Below are 22,343 nucleotides of genomic sequence, written 5' to 3' on the forward strand. Positions count from 1 at the left end.
CGCTATTTCACACGTCACACATTATGGTGGATGTTGGTTTCACTGTTTGCGGAGGAATTACTGCCGTAGAAGACCAACATGTCCGAAAGACCTGGAACTAGAGTGAAATATGATCCACCAGACCCACGCCGAGCGTACACGATTATGTCGGAAGAGGAGAGACAAAGCGGCAAGAAAACGAACTGGCACGAGATCGAAATCACTGGCTCTGTCCGCAGTCTCAGCCCAGAGTTGTGGAAATTGCATTTTCTGACCTCGCTCTTTCTAAACAACAACAATTTGTCTCGACTGCCGGCCGAGGTGTCTCACTTGAAGTGTCTCGCTCATTTAGATGTTTCTTGCAACAAACTGCGCAGTCTGCCGGTTGAACTCGGAGACATGATCCAACTGAGAGAACTGCTTCTGAACAACAACTCGCTTAGGGCGCTACCCTACGAGCTGGGCAGACTGTTTTTGCTGCAGACGCTCGGTCTTAGTGGCAATCCTCTCTCTCCTGAGGTGATCAACATGGTGAAGGAGCCGAACGGCACCAACAGACTTCTTACATTCATGCTTGACAATCTGAGTGGTAAGATGAAGACATATGGTATAGTGTGAGGATCTTGTTAAATGCTGCTAATCGAGCTGTGAGGCAGACAGGCAGGCAGACAGGCAGACAGTAGGCTATGTTGCACAATGTGATCCTGCAGTGGGTAAAGCAATCTGTGCCGTTGTTGTTGTCCACACAAAAAATTGCCATATCTGAGCAAGTAGTAATCACCATTGAAACATTGAAAATGAAAACACAGGAGCTCTACAAACATACTGGTGCTGACAAAGACTCCAGTGGCGAGATAAGGTTAGTTTTGGATGAGGTTTGGCCATAATAATACTGGATGCATTATTGTAATTGGTAAACTATATATTTACAGCCTTGTCCTCTAATCTTTTAGTTTGTCTAGGGAACAAGTCTGAAAATCGAACTTATGTTGTAACTTGCTTCCAACAAGCCAAAATTAGATATGTTGAAATTTACATAATCACAACTACAAATGTGGTTGTTGGCCTTCCATGAAGTGTGGAGGAGAACTGTAAGGAAATGATCTTTCTGCCTCCTAGTGATATGTTACTATAGCAACCAATCTTGTGCAAACAAACTTTTAATTACTAATAGTCTGCAATTACGTTTATCATGTTATGTGGCAGTGAGTGCCTATAACACTTTGCTCCCAGAGAGCTGTCCAAGGGCGTATTTGTTTGGGACTACCTTTTTTCTGGAAAAGGTTAGGTTGGATGGAGTGGAAAGAGACAGGATACGTTTACCAATTGAACAGAATCTTTCTGAAACGAGATAGACGAGGCGGTAACAGAGCTATATGCGCATGCGTAGCATCTTTCTAAATAAAAATTATAAAATTATTGACTAGAAAACACAATCAATGACAGTGAGGTAACGTAAGACTAATTTATTGTACATTAGATGCATTACCATGTCGGTAGGCTAAATTTTTCGGCAAATTCTGCGTATAGGAGAATCAGTGCCTTTGTATCAGAATCACTCCATGTGTGTGGTCTTTGTCATAGCATCCACGTTTCCACCTGTTAGAATGTCTACTAACTCTTCGGGAGTTTGTTCTGCCGAGCATGAGAAATCAGCTGCCATTCTTTGAAATTTTTGCGTGGGCAATCCAGAATATGCGCAGATACTGGTCTGGAAATGCTAGGCTAAGCGAATGTGTTGATTTGGAAGGTTGAAACAACGGACACAAGTTTTATATGTCTATAGGTGCGTTTTCTATCCTTTCTATCTGTATTGATGGTAGGATAGGTCAGAAAGTCTATCCGCTCTATCCTTTTTCGGAAACAGAAAAGTTACCAATCGAACAGCGTACATACCTTTCCAGTCTATCTCTTTCTGGAAAGGTTTGGGAAACTGTTCATGCTATCCAGAAAAAGAAAGGTGCCCAATCGAACACGCTAGCGGGCCTTTCCACTCTATCTGTTTCTAGAAAGGTCCCAAACGAATACGCCCCAAGTAACCATCTAGCTTTCTGCTCTTTCTACTTACAAAATGCATGCTCAAAATTATACTGATAGTTGGTCTAGTCTTTCTAGTGAAAGGCGCATCAAGCTGTCAATTTTCTCTTCAGACAAACGGTTCTATAGTTTTGTCATTACTGCTAAACCAATCAGAATTTAGAGCCAACATTCCAGGTCTAAGACACTGATTGGCTTAGAAGGATATTTTCGAAATCATTTTAGTATCGTTCTGGTCTTGAAGTTCAAGGCTAGCAGATAGTTAGTCTTGTGCACAGCCCCTCTTAATGTGTGTGCGAGGAACGGAGAAGGGCGGTGCCCGCACGTGAAAAAAGAGGGTCTGTTTGAATCTCAGCAGCATAATTGGGAACGGAAAAGAAGTAACTAATGCCTGACAGAGTCTCTTTAGCATGCATAGCACACGCCTGTCTTGGGTGATGGCTAGCTATTGTGTCACTCAACACGCTGTGAAGCTGAGACATCATATATTGTTGCATGCGCATTGTTCTGTAGAGTGTACTTAGCAGATCATGTAGTTCACTAAAAGGGGACAGAGACTGAAGAGATCGAAAAGTAACAGTAGGTCACTCCCTCCTACTGGGGTAAGGAGCTTGAGATTCGAATGCCGTTCCAGTTGGCAGCTGTATAACTACCAGATGCTCTTGTTTCAAAAACGTACTCCCTTGTACTGATTTCTGTGCTTGCCCTAACTGTGCTAATCCCGTAACCTCTGCAGTGCAAGAAGATGACCATTATTGTTCTGATGGAGAAACATCAGAGCTTCCTTAGGACAGTTGATGGTAGTTGAAATGTTTAGTGTGTGTGTGTGTGTGTGTGTGTGTGTGTGTGTGTGTGCGCGCGCGCGTGCGCGCGTGTGTGTTTGCGTGTGTGTGTGTGTGCGTGTGTGCGTGCATGTGTGCATGCATGTGTGCATGCGTGCGTGTGTGTCTGTGTGTAAATCAAGATCTCCAAGAAGGACGAGTCTGATCTCCACTGAGTTTGGCTTGCTCACGTCGAATACATAGAGGTCGCAAGTGAAGCTGTCGTCATATTCCAGACTTCTCCCGGGACGATGCGATTTCCTGCGGATCGAGCCTGCCTTCGCTCGCACGCGAATATCTCTGTTCTATAAGGTTTCATCGGATCTTCACCAAATTTAAACTGTCCGTTCCTGATGTGGCATTTATTGCTGGCGACGTCGGAAAAGGGAAGATATTTTGCATATAACCGGGTCTTGAAAAAACGCCCACAGTTGTTTACCTGTTTATGCCCATCGAAAAGCTGCCACATTCGATACATACACCTGTTCCCTGCAATGCCAGCAACGTCTTCGAAGTGACAGCGTTCAACGTGACTGTTGAAATGGTGCGAGTCACTGTGAGTCGTGACTTGGTATATATACGAGGAACAGATTATCCGGTTGAGTACGTAACTGCACATGACTTCCAAGTTCCTGCTGCTTGGATATATTTCTGAACAGGATTCGTGTCAAATAGATGCCAAGTTCCATACACCTGTTCATCGCAATGACAGCAGCAATGTCTTCGAACTAAGGAGGCGGTGTCCAACAGGACTGTCGAAATGGCTTCAACAGGATACTACCAATCAATAATCCAGTTGAGATTTTTGGAAATGGAACACTTCATTACATTTTCTTTGTCTTCAACTGGTTTTAGCTATGTAGCAATCAATAGGCTCAGAATAGGATACCATTGACCAGGATATAACTCTGAATGAATGTCTTCATGAGAATTCTGTTCGGCTGATAATTGTTTAGAGATACACTTCATAATAAATTTGAACGGGATACTCATGCAACAACATAAATTTGCATACATGGAGATACTCAATTCTTGCTAATTTCTCAGAACGGGATTTAATTGAACGCGATATAACTCTGAATGAGAAATCTGTTTGGCTCCTAATTTTTCAGAACAGAGTAAAAATGCATGTGAACTCATGCATACAACGTTAAATTAATTAACTGTACGAGAATTCTGTCAGGGGCTGCTAATTATATACTTCATGAATGCAGACAACAATAAATTAATTAGCAACTAATAATAATAGAAATTTACTAACATAATATTAATAGCTACTAGTAATCTGCCCGTTCGGAGAACGGGATGGTGAGCTAGTGAAATATAAGCGTAAGTATTTGGGCCGTTGTATTCAGGTCTTAAGCCCAATCATGATAAATCCAATCCACATCGGGAGGTGGTTTCGATCATGATTGGTTGAATCCAATTAGAAATAGTGGGCGTTATCTTTACGTATGCTACAAGTGTAGTCAGAACATCCAACCCTTCTCACTCATGTTTGTTCTCGCTCACCTGATGTCAGTGTATCAATGCTTTACACAAGCACAGAACCCATCCGTACTCATCGGTCATTAGTCATGTGATACCAAAAGAGGCGGAAGTATCGTTTTCAAAGTGCAGTGTGGATGCTCACTAGCCCAATTGGATCATGATCTGATCCATTCTCAATTTCTGGTCTAGTGTGGACACGGCTTTAGTCAATGTCCCGTGAAGATTGTGATGTAACGCCAGGAAGATGATACTTGCCTCATTGAAAAAGGCATGTGTTAGGTTATTGCACGATTAAAAGGGAGCTCCAATGAATGGCTAAGTAACAGACACTGCTAATTATACTCACACTACAATGTGCAGAGTGTAGACAACGGATGTACTACAGTACTATAGCTACAGCATCTACATCGTTGCGCTTAGGTTCATTAAAGATATAGGGTCTTTCTACACTAGTGACACTCCTCCCAGCAGCTTTTTGAATGTCATGTGTCTGGACAGAAAGGAGTGTGTCTGCGTATGCAGCTGTCTTGAAGAGAACCATCTAAAACCTTTTTCATACTTGAACCTTGTGCGTGTTTCTCTTTGTAGAGCAATAGAACGAAGGCTGACACTAATTACTGTTCAGTTTTATTGCGCTAGCCTCATCTCCTGTGAGGTCAAGTATACTAGGAGAAAATGGAGTCTAGCATCCTACTGTCATTAGAGAGCTCTTCATAGGCCATAAGATACAAGATCCCTGCATAGCTAACATTCCTGTTTATTTTGTGTGTAGTTAACTGGCAAGATAACTGACTTATGAAGGCAATTCATTTGGTGTAGGCAGAGCTTAGCATTCATGATGTCACAGTGTAGTGCATGCTTCGTACATAGCACACATTTTCTGCTATCATAGCAAGGGCATGCCTAGCCGCGGTTCCAGACTCTTTCCCGTATGTACTACTGCACTTGACAGGTATATGGGGTCAAAGTAGGAGAAGCGAGGGAGAAAGTGCCTGGATGCACTGCTAATACAAACAAGTTCAGGGGCGGAAAAGCTGTATTAGGTCCAAATTATACCATTAGTCTAACTGCATTAGGTTGCTGAATGCAATCGTAATATGATGTAGGTAACTCATCAGTCAGTTCCACTCGAATGACATTAAAACAGTAAGCAAAAACTGGCTAACCACTGAACGACGCAGTGAACTTTGCCTGCAACAACAGCAACAACGGGATCGCGGAATCGACTCTGTTGGAGGGCATTCCTCCAATGAGAGCATCTGTGGACTGCCAAACACAACACTGACATCACCACGTTGAATCTGTTCGTCTTCAAACAAGCTAGCACCTATCATTGCAGGTGTTACACCGTGTTCTGTCGAGCTTGCTACCTGGTCTCTCATGAGAGAAAGCAATGGTGATGCAACAACCGCAGTTGGCTTGATGGAAAGAGCAGTCTGCAGTATCAGTGACCCGCTAGAGTGTTGCACTCTTGGCATTATATGGAATATCATAGACTTGCCATAGCCAGTTGGAAAACATGCAAGAACGTCGTCGCCTTGGCCCAGATGACATATCATGTTTGCAGAGGTGCTGCAACGACTTCAGAGCTTAATTCAATCTTGAAAATTGAGGACAGCAAACAGCTACTGCTTCCGCTATTGAATCATCTGAGATGGATCAACGAGGATCAGTGCTTATAGGTAGTGTAGTACAGGCGTAGCCTCGATTTCTAATTTACTCGGGAAGACCTCCAACGCAAAAAATGCTGCAGCTGTTGTAATATGAGCCTAACTCTGCCTAACAACGTTAATTAGCATGTATACAATTATAACCGTAGATTAGGTGGTATTGTTGTTCTTGTTGTAGACCAATTAAAACTACCACTCAGAGCAAGCGGGAAGTTTTTATTGGAGTGAAGTGTATAGCTTTCTCATTCCTGAATTTGTTTGTAGTAGCAGTGCGCCCAGACGCTTTCCCTCATGCTCCTCCTACTTTTGACCCCATATACCTGTCACGTGCAGTTATGCATACAGGAAAGTGTCTGGAATCAAGGCTAGGGCGTGCCTGAAAGTAGCGCAACACGAAGTCTCAAGACAGCATGCATTTTAAGATCAAGTTGTATTTCAGTTGGAGTTTCCCTTTAAAGTCTAGCTATGATGTTATTTAACATTACTTTTTGCACAGTGATTTTATCTGCTTGGCATTTGATATCTAATACAGTAGACCCCCTTTATGCAAGCCACGGAGGAGTAAGGGTTTGATAAGTGAAAAGAACAGATAATCAAAGCGTCAAAGTTTTGATTGTACATCAGAGTTCCAGTCCACATTTGAGTCCCAGTATGTGCATAGTCTGAACTCTGAAACATGTACAATACTCTAGTGATAAAATGATTGCATAATACGTGTGATATATGCATACTACAATCATCACCAAATGAATCCTAGAAGCCTCTGTTTCTTTCGTCGCCATCACTGCACGTTGTCACTGTGCTTTCACAAATGGGCTTATGATGTTGTTTCCAGTTCGCCAACACGGTTGGATATGTGAGGGGTCGGATAAGCGAGGGTCTACTGTAATTAGACTTTGTTCGGGCAAAGACAGGCAAATCAGCTAGTACACTATAATTGTATGCATAGACTACCAAATGTATGTGCATGGGTATGTGCTGTATGAGCTCTTGTTAGTTTTAAGTCTTGACATTTTATATCTGTAGTACGTAAAGATCTATTTACTCTATTATGTAATTGTCTACTGTATTCATGTCTGACAGAAAAGATCTATTTTTTGATGCTGAAAAGACTCAGTTGTAGTGTTTGTTTTCTTGTTTTTAGTTTGTCCTCGTCCTCCAGATCGACCTTGGGTTCAAATCCGACCAATAGATAGGCAGAGATGTGGCAGTGAGTTTTTGTCATTCATGTACACACCAGCTTGAAACACTGCATTTGTGCTCTACTAGCGACTTTTACTGTCATGTGCTATAACGTTTTGTGTGAAAAGTATGCCACAAGACAACTGTATGGATACTGTCCATCATGGGCTCTCATTTGGGAATACAGGAAACAAAACATCATGAAGGAGCTGATCCAGTACAGTGCAGATATTATTAGTTTGCAGGTACAGTACATACAGTATGTGGTTACTAGTAATTAATTGAGCGATAAGTGAGCAACTAGGAGTTCTAGTGAGCACCTATAGGTAGCAAAATGTGGTCTGGCTTCTTTATTGGGAGTGTGGTAGTAGGGATGGCTTGAATCTCTAGATAAATTTTGTCAGGATCACCTTGGGATAGCATATTTCTGAAATAGTTATGTTGTTCATTACAGTGATTAGTGTAGTTCTTTGAGTAAGAACTTTTGTGAAATATATGCTTATTAGGAAAGCCTATGTTTTGGGTATTGACGGTACCAGCATTTTGCTGGTTGGAGTAGTGAGATAGCTAGTTAAGGCACGAAAAGCAGCCATTATTGCTGGTGGAAGCGGATATGATAGGCGTCCATGAACAATTGTCTTAGTAGGGCGGAAAGGTAACCAAAATTTAATTAAGATCACGGTGTCACACAGTTGTTTGAGCATTGAGGTTCATAGGTGTTGTTTCTGGGCTTAGTAGAACTCGCACATGGCTCTGCATGACGTATCTGTCTTACCTGTTACAGAAAATGAATAATGATGAGTGTTTGCTTACTTACTTTCTAGTTATGTAGGCCATCTAAGGAAATGTGTGTCATAAAGGTGACATTGATAGGTTACACATGCGGGAGGTGTTTGTTGAGGCATAAATCCTAACTTGTCAACCTTGCAAATTGGAGTGGTCATTTCATATATGATGTCATAGTGTATTTCTGCGAATAGTGCCACATGGGGCACAATTTGAGCATGGGCCATTCTTATTTCTCAAGCACAGAGACTGTTGCATTGTTCGTGTGTATACCATCGCGCTAGACAAACACACCACCTAATCTAATCTTACAGTAACCCTTGGCAGAGTGTGCACTAAGGTTTCAGACATTGCCGGACATGATATATGGCCATGTTGAGTTATGGCCGGATACAAGCCTAACAATTAGACAATCCGACATGTATACCAGAATATGTACCGACCATACAAATATACTGGAACTGCTAGCTGAAGCAATGTCAATGCCTACTACAGATTCATCGACTAACCAGAGTGACTTCAGCTAACTGCCTCTTGTTGATCTTGTGATAGACGCCAATCTCCCTCGAACGGAGCCATGTGGTGCACAAACTATCAGTATTGCTGTCTGCAAAATAGTGTGCCATCACTCTTTTGGAATTTGCAAAAATGAGGCGTGTCAGTTCTGTCAGCTATAGCAGCTTCTTGGACGGAACTATCGGAAGCAGTTCGAACTGTTCAACAGTTTCAGAACTAAATCGAACACGAGTTTCAGTAGTTCTAGAACTGCCGGATCTGTAAATCGAATGCTCTCATAGAAATGGGCCGGATTTTCTGCAGTTTCAAATGATATGAAGGTTGTCTCTCCAGAACATGGCGTAGCGAAGTTAGTGGCCAAATCAGCGTGAATAGAGATTAGGAGGTAGTATACTTACCTTTATGTAGTTTGTTCTGATTTGCAGTGTACACTAAAGACCGCTACTAGTCTAGGGTATCTAATCTATTACGTAGTGTGGTTTGCGGTCTTCCAGATTAAAGTGTTCTGATTTCATGTGCAGTGTTGCTGTGAATTGACAGTGTAGCTAGTGTTTTTGAAGAAATCCCGATGTGACAAAGCAGCGCCACATGCACAATGAGGGGAGATGTGTGGTCTCGTGCCTGACAGCATGTAGTCTAGCTACGTAGCAACATCATAGAGCCATGTACAGAAAGCCACGAGTGTTTGTTGGCAGAAATTGTTGTGTTTACATGTTACATGGAACAACTTCCAAATGCCCATGCTACACTGTGAACAGTATTTGTCACAGAAACATTTGAGTCTCGCTTGCCAGTTTTGGTCGGATATGATGTCTGTTTCAAATCTAGGTGATCGGACAAATGCTCAATTCAGTTGGAAGTGTCCGATGTGTGACTATTATTTCGCTCTCTGCCTTGGCTACTTTTGCTTTTACTTGAGTCATATTCCTGGTCTGTTGCATCTGTTGAATCTTCATTGTCACTCGGGTTCTATCTGGGTGTTCATTTCATCTCAACCGTACACACTGGAAGAGTGCATGCAATTGCATATAACTGGGTTTGAATATTACCCCAGTCGGGCACTAATCAAGCTTGGGACATTATTATTATTTTGCCATGGGGCATTGGGCATTGGGGCACTATTCACAGAAATATGGTTTTTAGATTAGTGTTGTTGGTTGAGACAAAATCCTGGCAAGAGCACTGCTAACAGTTTATTGCACTGACACTTCTACTCCATCTATCCCAACTTCTCCAGAAGTGTGAGTGGTGAGGGAAGGCTTGGCTTTTCCAATTATTTACAAATTATCAGTTATCATTCAGCTACATAGATTGGACAGCAGGATGTCTTTCTACGTCAGCAGTATACTGAGTGTAATGTGATTAGAGGCCCATCTTAATTAAAGGGTGTTGAAATTAGCCCATATGATAACTAATAATAGACTGCAAGCACAAATGCTGAGTAGGTGGGGTGCAGGACAGTTAGTCGCTGAAATGTAGTTGCGGAACTTTAGTTGCCAGTACACCTAGTCACCCGTACATTTAGTAGCCGTACAATTAGTTGCCAGGTAACTGAACGTTTCTATACATACCTGTCAAATTTATGTCATCAAATACTTGAGATAGTGTGATTAGTGTCAACACTTAAGGCTGATTCACACTGAACACGTAACAACGTAACGTATTTTATCAACGTAGAGTGATCTACGTAACCTAGCGTAACGTGCCAACATTCACATTGATCTCCTCGTATACGTTCAGCATCCGATACATGATGTCACGCATGGAAACTTTCATCACATCTAGTTAAGCAGGGGAAACGTTGTTTCTTACTGATTCTTCTTATTTCTTGGAGACAAAGGAGAAAAGTACACGAAGCGAATGTGGATTAGATAGAGTTTCCAGTGCAGGCATGCTCTAGGGGAATACCAAGCCCTGGTTAATATTGTTTCTTGTTTACTTTCTACTTAGGAAGTTGCAACGGATCAGTTCTATAACTTCTTTAAACCTGAACTGGCCAGGCATGGATATGACGGTGTTTTTAGTCCAAAGTCAAGAGCAAAGACAATGGGTGAAACAGAAAGCATGCAAGTAGATGGTTGTGGCATCTTTTATCGAACATCAAAGTACATATTTGCTAGTCATGTGACTGCATATAACATTTATTCATTATGTTATTTCTAATATGTAGGTTTCTTTTATTTGAACACTATTTGGTTGAGTTCAACCAACTGGCAATGGCATATTCAGAAGGAGCGGATGACATGCTAAACAGAGTCATGCCAAAAGATAACATTGCAATTGTGGCACTTCTTGAGGTATGTGGAGGAAGGCATGCATCTAGAATTGTAGACATGTAGTGAACTGTATGAATTGTGGCATGATTACACTCATCTCATCTGTTGCAAAGACCAGTGAGAGGTTAGTGACAGTAGTATCATTTGTTGCTTTGTATTTCTCAAGTGGGCATGATATTTTTGCATTGTCATAAGACTCACAACTGTTACTCTTTTTTTTCATTTTGACCGTCATCATTGCTTTTATCAGTATTCTTGTTGGTATATGCTGGAACTATTTGGCAGGATTCTGTTATGTGGATCGGTGTGGAATGGGCGCGACCCATAATTGGGCGACCCATAGTATATGCTGTTGTCCGACCCATGCTAAATAGATATTAGGTAATGATCTCAAATTCAGCGTATTTGGTGCTTCCTTGTTAGAAAAACTGATAGATGAGCAAGTGACTTCATGGTAGTTTTGCCATTTTTGAGCCTTTAGCAACTGTTTTAACTTCTCAGCCAGCTACAAGGCGTATCTATATTGTAGTTTGCATAATATTATGATTGCTAATCCTAGTTTTTGTTGATATATCTACATTCTTTACTCATCACGAGCATGTGATGAGTATTAAATCTTCAATTACTTCCATGTCAAAGGCATTGCTAAGAATCTCACTGTTTTACTAAGGGAGGACTGGACTTCAGTGATTCAGGTGAATCAATTGAAGAGGGTGGTACTCCCACTCCTCTGGCTTTGACGTCACCACGGGGAAGCACCATAACAAGCAATTCAAGTAAGCAATGAACTCAGTTTTCTACAGAGTGGCTTATCAGCCAATCAACTGGCTGAGATATGATCATGACTGCCAAGGCACGTCAGAAGCATGAACAGTAGGCAATGATTCAACCAGGACACATGAAGTCAAGAATTGTGCAGATGTTGTAGATTGAATAGCATGACATGGCATGAAGAAAGTGCAGTACATCTTGAGAGTGTTAAGAAGAAAGAGATGCTTCAGAGGCTGATGTCACTGCTGGAATAAATCCATTATTATCAGCAGGAGAGATGGAGAATGCATTTTACTGTCTGTATGACCGAGAATAGAATTCCACATACAACAAAATTTGAGCCTCTCTCAGATAAGGTTGCACTGATAATTGGATCAGATATTGGCCTGTATAACCGTTATCAAATGTGTCAGTACTGGTTTGGTTGCAGCCAGTAATACAGATAACATGTGCATGTGTAGAAGCGTAGTTGGCATGTGAAGACTGGTGCACGTCGTGATGGGTTTTATGGAGCTAAAGAAGATACTAGCTATCTGAGATGCTTTCTCTTGAGAGAAGACATGCAATTTGCCATCTGTGATGTTTGCAGTTAGTCATTTTCCTGTGGTGGCGCACTGCAGACTTGTAATTCCACGAATATGAATCGATGTTAATTAATTGATTAAGTTGTTAACATTACAGATGTCAATGAAATATCGGATTGGCTATGGGTATCGGCCTATATTGGTCTAGATTATTGGTTATTGGAAATAAGTATATTGTCTTATCAGTACAGAAGGGATTTTTGGTCTTCATATCAATGATCAGATCAGCATAGCCAGATATGCGTTGATGTCGATGTCTGAGACTTGAACATCAGAGACATACTATATGGTTTGTTCAGTTGAAGTCACATGTCTCTAAGAGAGTCTTTGGCCTTTAGTGGAATAATCCTGTGCAGAACTCTGTTGTGTTGTAACAAATTACAAGTTGATTATTTTAGAGCTATGTAGGCTTATTGACATTCCTCATCTCAAGAATATTAGATGAGTGCAGATTGTGAGCAGTTGAAGCAAAATGACACATTTGTGATGCTCACTTATTATGCATAAATGGGTTGTTCATGTTGAATTGATGCATGGACAGTGTTACTGGTTGGCTTGCTTTCACTCGTGGCTCCTGTACAACATTTGTAGATTAGTAAATGCTTAAAAGGGTACCTGCAATGCAAAAATCAAGAATTCTTTTTATGTTGGAAATTGATAGTTGTAGTTGCATACATGACAGGAAAAATAGTTTTTGATTTTTGAGTTAAGTGTTTGCTGAGATATAGCAGGTCAAAGTTGCTTTCGGTTCTTCAAGTTTCAGGAATGCGTTATAATGGGCGTGGTGTAGTGTTCACGTCACAGAGGGGAGACTCCACGCTAGCGTGTATTGTAAACAAAGGAATTTGTGGCGAAAGAATGGTTTGGTGTTGCATGGCTGCAGGATGCACCAATTCTCGCAAGTCATACGCAAGCGTGTTTCGATTTCCGAAGATCCCCAAGCTAAGAAAGAGCGGGAATCGCAAATAAGGAGGGCAATTGCAGAGACATTTGTGTTGTCCAGGCTGAGTACGATGGTTTCTACTGAGTGGACAGGAGTCTGTAGTAGCCGCCATGTTTAGCCTGATTGCTTCGAGATATGTACAGCCAGGTCTATTCAAGAGCTAGGTCTGGGTTGTAGAAGAGCGAAATTGAGGCCACCATTTTCCATCTACCTGCCTCCACACTTCAAGATTGCACCACTCTGGAACCTTTGCAAAAGAATTGGAGAGCCGCGTTTGAGAAGCAGGAAATTGAGGGTAAGGAAGACTCTCGTGCAGAACTAAAACTACTGCAAATGGCTAGGAGAGGTCAGACTCTTGATGACTATATATAGACTCGCGTCTTTAGGTGCTTGATCATCATGTGTAGTGAATGGAGTCGTATGCATTACAGTATACTGTACAGCGAAGTCAAACCTTGCGTCAACGTGAATTCAACTTACAAACTTCAACTCATTTTGTTCTCTTTTTCGCAGCAATAGCTAGAGTTTTGCATGAACTCACCAGTACACTGTGCCACTATTGTCTCTAGTATTCAACATTATTATCACGTCATTATTGGAGATAACCTCAAATACGTTTTGACAGCACACGCACTCCACATGAGTACGTATCCATCATCTCACAACGATTGCAGCTGTACCTGTGATGGTTGTTTACTTACCTGGATGTGCATCGATTACGTTGCTACTCCTACTTCTACTTGCGATATTGACAGGCTATCGGGTAGCCTGTCTTCTCGTTTGCTTCCAAGGCAGCAGGCGATCTCAAAGCTTCAGAGACACTGTCGCTGAGCTCGAATCTGTGTGGTCTAGTCACTATAATGGCTCTCAGCAGATCTTCAACCTGCGATTCATGCGATGACAGAACGTTATCATCACGTAAAATCCTCCAGAGGGCTCTTCAGAAGAATAACTGTTGCTGCCTTCACCTCTACCCTAGCAGCGTTGCCTTGGATATGAAGATGTCATTTTTACAGGACGATACAGATGTACACGCGTCTCCCGTCTGTGACGTGTACACTTGTTCTAACGTGTCATTGGAACTTGAACAACCGGAAGCAACTTTGACTGGCTATTTCTCAGCAATAGACTTAACTTAAAAGTCTAAAACTATTTTTCCTGTCTTGTATGCAACTAGAACTATCGATTACAACATAAAGAATTTCTGATTTTTGCGTTGCAGTTACTCTTTAAACTGCAGTAGACAACTTAATGGCTTTTCATCAGACTGGGTGGTTACATCTGAACTGAACTTGCGATCACTGATGAAGTTACAATTCTTTAGAACAAGGGGCTGCGTATTGTAATAGCTGTTCGATATGTTGTGTTATTAGTATCCAGGATGTTGTCATCTGGGATTAGTGTTGTGTAATACAGAGCAGATTAAGTGGGAATCTTGACTACCCGTGGAATATTACATTGGCGATGAGGATGACTACGCTTTTTGGCCATATAGCTTCGTTTGATGAAAAAATGGAAGAGTGGCCAGTCTACGTGGAGCGGCTTGAGCATTGTCTCGAGGCCAACCGAGTAACCGATGCTGACAAGTGACGAGCAGTCCTGCTGAGTGTTATAGGTCCCAGGATGTACAGAGTGCTTCAAAGCTGAGTCGCACCGGCCAAACCAGGAGACAAAACAATGAAGGAACTGGTTGATGCACTGGGAGCCCACTGTCACTCAAAGCCATCGATTACTGTGCAGCGATTCCGGTTTAATAGCCGCATATGAAGAGAAGGCGAGTCAGTTGTGAAGTTTATTGCAGGGCTACAAAGGTTAGCGGAGGAATGCGAGTTTGGGACATTTCTACAGGATATGCTACGTGACCACCTGGTAGTAGGCATCGCCAATGACAGAATAGAAGAGGCTGTGGAGAGAAACACGGACGCAATCAAACAAGGTGAAACAGGTCAAGTGGTAGCAGCAGCTAAGACAGTCACAGGGGAGTCAGTTTACAGAGCAGGCGTCAGATTACCACAGCAACAACACATGGGCCGTCTAGAATTGCTATTGTTGCAACAAGCGAGGTCATGAACCACAGGACTGTAGCTTTAGAAACATCACGTGTTTCAACTGTGGAAAGGTGGGTCACGTGAAAGCTGCCTGTCGATCCAGGAACAAGAAAGTTACAACAACAAAACAGCAGGAAACCCAGAGTAGAAGCTGAAGTTTCTGAACCAGAAGACACAGAACAGGAAAGTTATATTCAACATATTTATGTCTTGAAGAAACGGAGAGAGGAACCTTTATATACTACTGTGAGGATGCAGGGACAAATGTTACAAATGGAAGTGGATACAGGTGCATCAGTGAGCCTTATCAGTGAGGAGACATGGAAGAAGTCATTGACAGAACAAGTAGCACCACTGAAGTCGACAGGAATAAAGTTGAGGACCTATACAGGAGACAACATGAAAGTGAAAGGGGAAATACAAGTCAAGGTGGATATTCCAGATGGACAACAACTGCAACTGCCACTGGTAGTAGTGGAAGGCAAAGGGCCCAGCTTACTGGGAAGAGACTGGTTGCGGCAGATGAGGCTAGATTGGCAGACCATTCATGAGATTAGGACAGCCAAGTGAAGCTGAGGTGAAACAACTGTTGAACAAATATCGAGAAGTTTTTAGCGAAGGACTGGGAGAAATGAAAGGGGTAGAAGTGAAAATCTGTGGATGATATGGTCAAACCATGATTCTTTCATCCCAGATAAGTACCACAAGCCCTACGTGAACAAATGGAAGAGGAACTTTTTCATCTGACAAAGGCTGGGATCATAGAGCCTATTCAATATGCAGATTGGGCGGCACCTATTGTGCCTGTGATAAAGAGCTCGGGTATGGTCCCCATTTGTGGAGACTACAGGTTAACGTTGAACCAAGTGGCTAAATTAGACTTATCCAATTGCAAAAATTGAAGACCTGTTTGCTCGGTTGAGTGGTGGTCAGTCGTTTACAGCAGATTTAGACAGAGCTTATCAACAACTCAAGTTGGAGCTTACCTCACAGCAGTATGTGGTGATAAACACCCACAGAGGGTTATATTGCTACAATAGGCTTCCTTTTGGGGTGGCATCAGTGCCAGGCATCTTTCAGCAAACAATAGAAAATCTTCAAGAGATATACCTGGAGTGGTTGTCTACTTGGATGATATCCTCATTACTGGTAGAACACCGCATGAACACCTCCACAGCTTGGAGCATGTTTTGGGAAAGTTGCAGGAGGTGGGGATTCGATTGAACAAGAACAAATGCAGGAAAAAGGTTAAGTATCTGGGGCTGATGTAATAGATGTCTCAGGGTTGCATCCAAATAACAAGACAAGTAAGGCCATTACAAAGGCACCAAGACCAAGAAACGTGAATGAATCTTATCTGGGTTTGGTCTCCTACTACGGATAGTTTTGTGCAACCTTGCAAGTGTACTACCTCCATTACATCAGTTACTACTAACATCTAAGAAATTACTGACTTCATCTTCGGTGCTGGCACATTTTGATCCACACCGTCAAACAATGGTATCGTGAGATGCTTCACCGTATGGAGTAGGTACCGTGTTGTCGCAAGTGGGAGAAGATGGGTTGGAACACCCAGTGGCATTCGCATCCAGAAGGGCTGAGAAAAATTAAGCACAAACTGACAGAGAAGGAGTATCGATCATGTTCAGGTTAAATCGATTTCACTGGTTTCTATTTGGGTGCGAATTTGTCATTCTAACAGATCATAAACTCTTGTTGGGAATGCTCGGAAAATTGGCTCAATTGTCATGTATGGCATCAGCCCAAGTACAGCAATGGGCAACCATTTTGTCTGGTTACCAGTACCAGTTACAAGTACAAAGCAGGCAAGGAAAATGCAAACGCTGATGCAAGTAGCCGTTTACTGTTAGTGGAAGTGGATTATGAGTCAGATGGACAGCCAGAGGAAGTGATCCAGTTGCTTCAGTGCCTAGAAACTTCAGTGACAGCAGAACTGATATATAAGTTCCTGGACAAAACAGGACAAGACTTTAGCGACTGCTCGCGGACATTATGATGATGAATATTGTGGTGTGGTTGGCTTGCAAACAAACCATTCTTATTAGGACTGTAATGCCAGAAATTAGGTGATCTGTGTGTGTGTGCCTGTGTGTAAAGGATATCTCCAAAACTGCAGTTTGCAGCTCTACTAAATTTTGCTCTCGCATGCTGATGTGATCAAGGTAGACAGTGAATTCTCTGGGGACGATTTGATTTCTTGCTGATAGAACCCGCATCCTCTCGCATTTGAATTTCTCTAGAACAGTGCATCGGATTTTCACCAAATCTGAAATGCTCATTTCTGACCTGAGGGCAGTGATGTGGACAAAGGATGATATTTGATTATATCCGGGTCCTTAAGGAATTGGGTTACCTTTGTTTGCCTGTGTATGTGCGTTGAATAGTTTGAATGTTGAAATAGCTGTGACTTTAGACATGATTTCAGGGGCGTAGCCAGGCCCTCGCACAAACTCTTCACTGTTCGTGGCTTGCTGTTTATGGTGCAATTGGGAAAAGTAGAGTTTATGTTGCCAAATATGCAAATTAAGTTTATGTTGCCGAATGAATTACATTGAACTTTGACGTTGATGGCGCTTCTTGTAGACAGACCCTCTTTCGTTGTTATTCTTCCAAAGTACATAGAGCAAGACTTGACCGATAGACGTTTGTCTCTCATAGCAGCGATTTGCCAAACCGAACGTTAGGTAAGACCGGAATAAATAGCCCTAACTAAGCATAGTCATTTTTATGCTTCGAGAAGTAACTAAAAATTTGTAGGTTGAGGTTAAGAGCTGGTTTGACGCTTATTACAATGTAGGCTCACCAGTCGCTCATTCACTTGCAATCCGACAGTCGACCATGCCCCTGTCAGAGAGAACTCTTCACGGGCAACATGTGAAGATAACTGGCTACGCCCCTGGATTTAGTCACACAATTAGGGGAAACTAGCTATTCAGGATTTGTGTAGTTTCTACCAAATAACGTCAGTATGTACACCGGAATTTGTGTTAATTAACTTAATTAATTTGTTTGGGTAAAGAATGGGTCAATCACCAGTGATGTGATGCAAACTTTGTGAATCACCAAGCACATATTATTATTAAATTACTTATTATAAAACGTAGATGAATAACGGAGTTATCTTTAATTAAACGTTTCAAAATCAGTAATTACTTAAATGAAACGAAGTGTTTTATATGTCATGTAGATTGACAAATTCAAATGTACATGGATTATGTATTATTTACATTTTGTTTGCACTGTGTTCCATTTTCACGTTTAATAAATATAACTTTTCAATTAAATCCTCAATGATATCGATTCACATTATTTTAACCGCGCATTTTGTTGCAGAAACATGATTTTTTTTCTGTTTCTCTCTTAAGGTTAAAGATGTTGGAATACTGCACCTTGACCAGAGACAACACATTTTGGTTTCTAACAGTCACATTCACTGGGATCCTGAGTTGCGAGATGTGAAGCTTGTGCAGTCAATGCTTCTTGTACATGAAATTCATCAGATAGCAAAACAGGCAATTGTTTGCATTATGTAGAAATTGTTTTATGATAATGAACTCTTCTTAGGTGGCAACTGAAAGGGGTATTGGAATGCAGGTATCAGGAAGTAGTGAGGCTCTTCCAAAAGGTTTGAACATCCCACTTGTTATGTGCTGTGATCTCAATTCTCTCCCGGATTCCGGCGTTGTTGAGTACCTTACAACTGGACGTGTTCGAAGTGATCATCCTGACTTTCAAAAAAGTCTCAAATACCAAGGCTTCCTACAACGTTTCATGGATAGAAAGCACAACCACTCTCCCACATCCTCAGGCTATGTTAAACATCCTTTCAACCTTGCTAGTGTTTACAATGGCCATGATATTCCCTTCACAAACTTTACGTATGACTTTACTGGCATCATTGACTATGTCGTGTACACAAAAGATTTGCTTGCTCCGCTTGGTTTTCTGGGAAAGGTTAGTGAAGAATGGTTGACCCAAAATAAGATTATTGCATATCCTCATCCACATTTTTCGTCTGACCACATTCCACTGCTGACTGAATTTGAAGTTGTTGCAGACCAGTGCTGATGAGATAGGCTGTGATAACTCTAAAACTGCCGTTTGAGCGTGTGTGACTTTCTTTTTTGCTATTTCAATGTCTGAATAGTATGCAATAGTTTTTATCCTTTTTCAATGGTAGATGGCAGCTGCGGAGTACTTATCAATTGCTGTACATGCGGAGTTAGCGTGTTCATATGTGAAAGTGAATTGGTGATGACAAGTGCACAGTAGTCCGCAAGTAAATCAGCTAATGCACGAGATGATGTGTGTGGTAGATGTCCTGGTGTGCATGAAGGCTTCGATCTTGTGACCCCATCATTAGCGTTCAACATGTGTTCTCTACATGCAGTGGAGATTATAACAGTTGGACACTGATCGGATGTTACTAAGTATATGTGGTATTGTTTAAAACACCTTGCTGCCCATGCAGCTAGATAAGTATAATAACTATTCCCCAGATAAGCCTTTACTAATCTAAAATTTTCATCTACTAGGTCTATACCTGGTAGCCACATTTCTCTTACTACTATTAAGCGTTCTAGTCCCTCTACAGATCTAGTTGTCGTGAAGGAATGCTTGCTTTGCTCTAGCTATTGTTCGAGTTCCCGACAGCATCTCTGTTCCTTCTTTGTCATTCTCGAGGTTTAGTCTCATTCTCAGACTCTCGTGACAAAGACTAACGTTTAGTGGCTCTGCTTTCTGTTGTATGGGAGAGGTTCAGTTAGTCTCGTTCCCAGACTCTCGTGACAAAGAGTCGAAAGACTAACGTTTAGTGCATGGGTCTGCTTTCTGTTGTATGGGAGATGAGATGTCTGCAGGTCTTCTTGCTCTTTCTTATTACTTGCCAATGTCTGCTGATCTGCTTATCTTCCAGTGGTCCTGAGTTTGTCGATGTGTCTCCTGTTTCTCCTGATTGTTTCTTTGGACTGTTACGGTGTGAACGGCACTAAGTATTCTTTAAGCGTTAAGATTGTACTGTAGTTTGCAGCTGACGTCCCCCATCAAAAGCTGTTGGGGCTATGTCCGCTGGCCAGGATAGTTGTTCGATATGCTAGCAATGCTACATACGCGGAACTGTGACTTCTTGGTTAACTTTTCTTTTCCACTTTCCTTTCTGCTCTGGGGATACCTAGGATTTGATGTTCTGTGTCTGAATCCGTATGATGAGGCAAGCATTCGAATGCGAGAGGAGAATTTGGGTCCATGCATTATCAGAGATTACCAATTCTGCATAGTATTTCGTGTCTTGCCAATATTGCTTTCAGGTTGGAAACTAAAAATTCAGAGGATGTTTCTTTCAGTAGTGTCATTGCTTCAATGTATCATATGATTCAGTCGATCACCAGCAGGTATCTTTCAAATAGATCAACTTTGACCTTAATATTCCGGAAGCGTTGATACAATCAACCCTCTTCCTGGTTTCTTCTTTTCTGCTTTCAAATGTGTCAGGATCATCCAGCTGTTGGTTTAGGCCACCAGACCTATTCTCTTGCTCGCAGACGACATTCGTAATCTCCTAGGTAGTGCGCTGAATGCAGAGGCGTACCTAGGACATTGTAGGGGTCGGTTCTTTTAGTGTTCTAGTGGACCTCCCAGTCATGTATCAGTTCAACATGCTATAACTATTCAGACTAATTCTAGTGAATCTACATAGTTACCAGGTCTATTAGAAGACGTTGTAAATATATGCATAAATATAGTATACATGCACTGATATACACTGCACATTACGCGTCTTGGAGTCTAAATCTACTTCTCGAACTTGGGACCCAGGCCAGTACTTCAGCAGCTGCAGCTTTTGTTTACACAGCTGGTGCGAATATTGCATGCAGATTCACTGCAGATCCAGGATGGGCACTGGGAGCACGTATCCTGTGGCAGTAGAGATTACACTGCCAAACGAAATCCTCGGAAATTGCTGCTGCCAGACATTCAATTGCAAGATGACTTCGAAGATTCAAGGATTGACAGTGATGAATAGAATTTAAACTCTAGGTGGTTGGGTATGAGAGTAATGTAATAGTTGTATAGTTATTAGTACAGCGAGACAGCTAAAGCTCTAATAACGAACAATAAGTGTCTAAAAATTACAATTTATATTATGTACAGAAAACAAGCGGACCTCTGACTGAAATGGGTCGATTTGTTCTCACCCCCTTCTCTGAACCCCCATAAGTATGCGCCTGTGAATGTAGTCTGTTTGAAATTTCTTGGCCGGCGCAGAGCTTGCTTTAATCAGCCGCAAGCTTACAAAACATCCTGGATGCATGCATGCATGCATGTGTCTAATCTCGCAGCTATTTCGACATTGCCGTTTGGCAAAACGATCTATTCATGGGCGGTACCATCCATGATCTGTCTAGCGACAAGTCTTGCCATGGCCGAACTGGTTTTAGCTACCAATATGCACTTTCGCCAGACGCTCAATGGCAGAACTTTAATTCGTTTTAGAGGTACATGGAGCGATTAAATAAAATAAAAAAGCACTAGTGTGCTAATCCCTATATAAGCACACTACGTACAACACGGACATGCAGCTGCAAGCATGCACTGGCAATTAAGGAGCCACAAGCATTTTGGCAAGAAGAAACACAACCTCAACAATACAGTACTGTTACGCAGCTATACAGGAGGCCCATGATTGTTTATATAGGCAAACCATAGATAGATATTATATATTACAATACCCTAATGCCCCAACTTTCCTTCCAACATCTCTCTTCCTAGTCAAGTAGGCAAATCCCAACTACAAACATCTAAAACTTCTAATTGCATACGTGCATGTAACATGTTGGCGTTGTAGCATCGTAGTTTTACAGACAACTGTTCCAATATGTTCTTGAAAGCTCTAGGAAACGGTCCCACTGACTGATGATGTCTTTGAACATATTCCTTTCAAAGTCTTTAGAGTGAAAATGATATGAAGCCCAGAGATTAAAAACTAGTGGATAGAATAGACCATCTGCTGTGGTAACGTTGGCTTCATGCCTGGCATCTTTTTCACATTCTGCTGCTTCTGCTGCTGCACCAGGACTGATCGCTGCTTTCAATATATATAGGAAGGCTGTAAAGAGTTACAGATTGTAACATCGAAATATCCAGGTCGACCATCCATATATATATATATATATATATATATATATATATATATATATATATATATTTGCAGTAAACAAC

The 22,343-nt window shown here is 41.7% G+C and overlaps 1 protein-coding gene across 1 annotated transcript; it reads left to right on the forward strand.

Moving 5' to 3' along the window:
- The first annotated feature begins 9 nt into the window (after window positions 1–9).
- LOC134184038 (CCR4-NOT transcription complex subunit 6-like) lies at window positions 10–19,389 on the forward strand. The gene is made up of 7 exons (XM_062651641.1): window positions 10–568; window positions 7,143–7,208; window positions 7,268–7,425; window positions 10,433–10,587; window positions 10,653–10,779; window positions 18,491–18,637; window positions 18,690–19,389. The coding sequence occupies exons 1-7, from the start codon at window positions 79–81 to the stop codon at window positions 19,191–19,193; spliced, it is 1,647 nt and encodes a 548-aa protein (XP_062507625.1). The 5' UTR covers window positions 10–78; the 3' UTR covers window positions 19,194–19,389.
- The last annotated feature ends 2,954 nt before the right edge of the window (window positions 19,390–22,343 follow it).

This window comes from Corticium candelabrum, chromosome 9 (genome assembly GCF_963422355.1).
Source record: "Corticium candelabrum chromosome 9, ooCorCand1.1, whole genome shotgun sequence".
Classification (NCBI taxonomy): Eukaryota; Metazoa; Porifera; class Homoscleromorpha; order Homosclerophorida; family Plakinidae; genus Corticium; species Corticium candelabrum.

Coding starts and splice junctions, on each gene's coding strand:
- LOC134184038 (XM_062651641.1), top strand. CDS start 79: ATGTCCGAAAGACCTGGAACTAGAGTGAAATATGATCCACCAGACCCA. Junction 7,426..10,432: donor CAGATATTATTAGTTTGCAG/GTACAGTACATA, acceptor CTTTCTACTTAG/GAAGTTGCAACGGATCAGTT. Junction 10,780..18,490: donor CAATTGTGGCACTTCTTGAG/GTATGTGGAGGA, acceptor TTCTCTCTTAAG/GTTAAAGATGTTGGAATACT.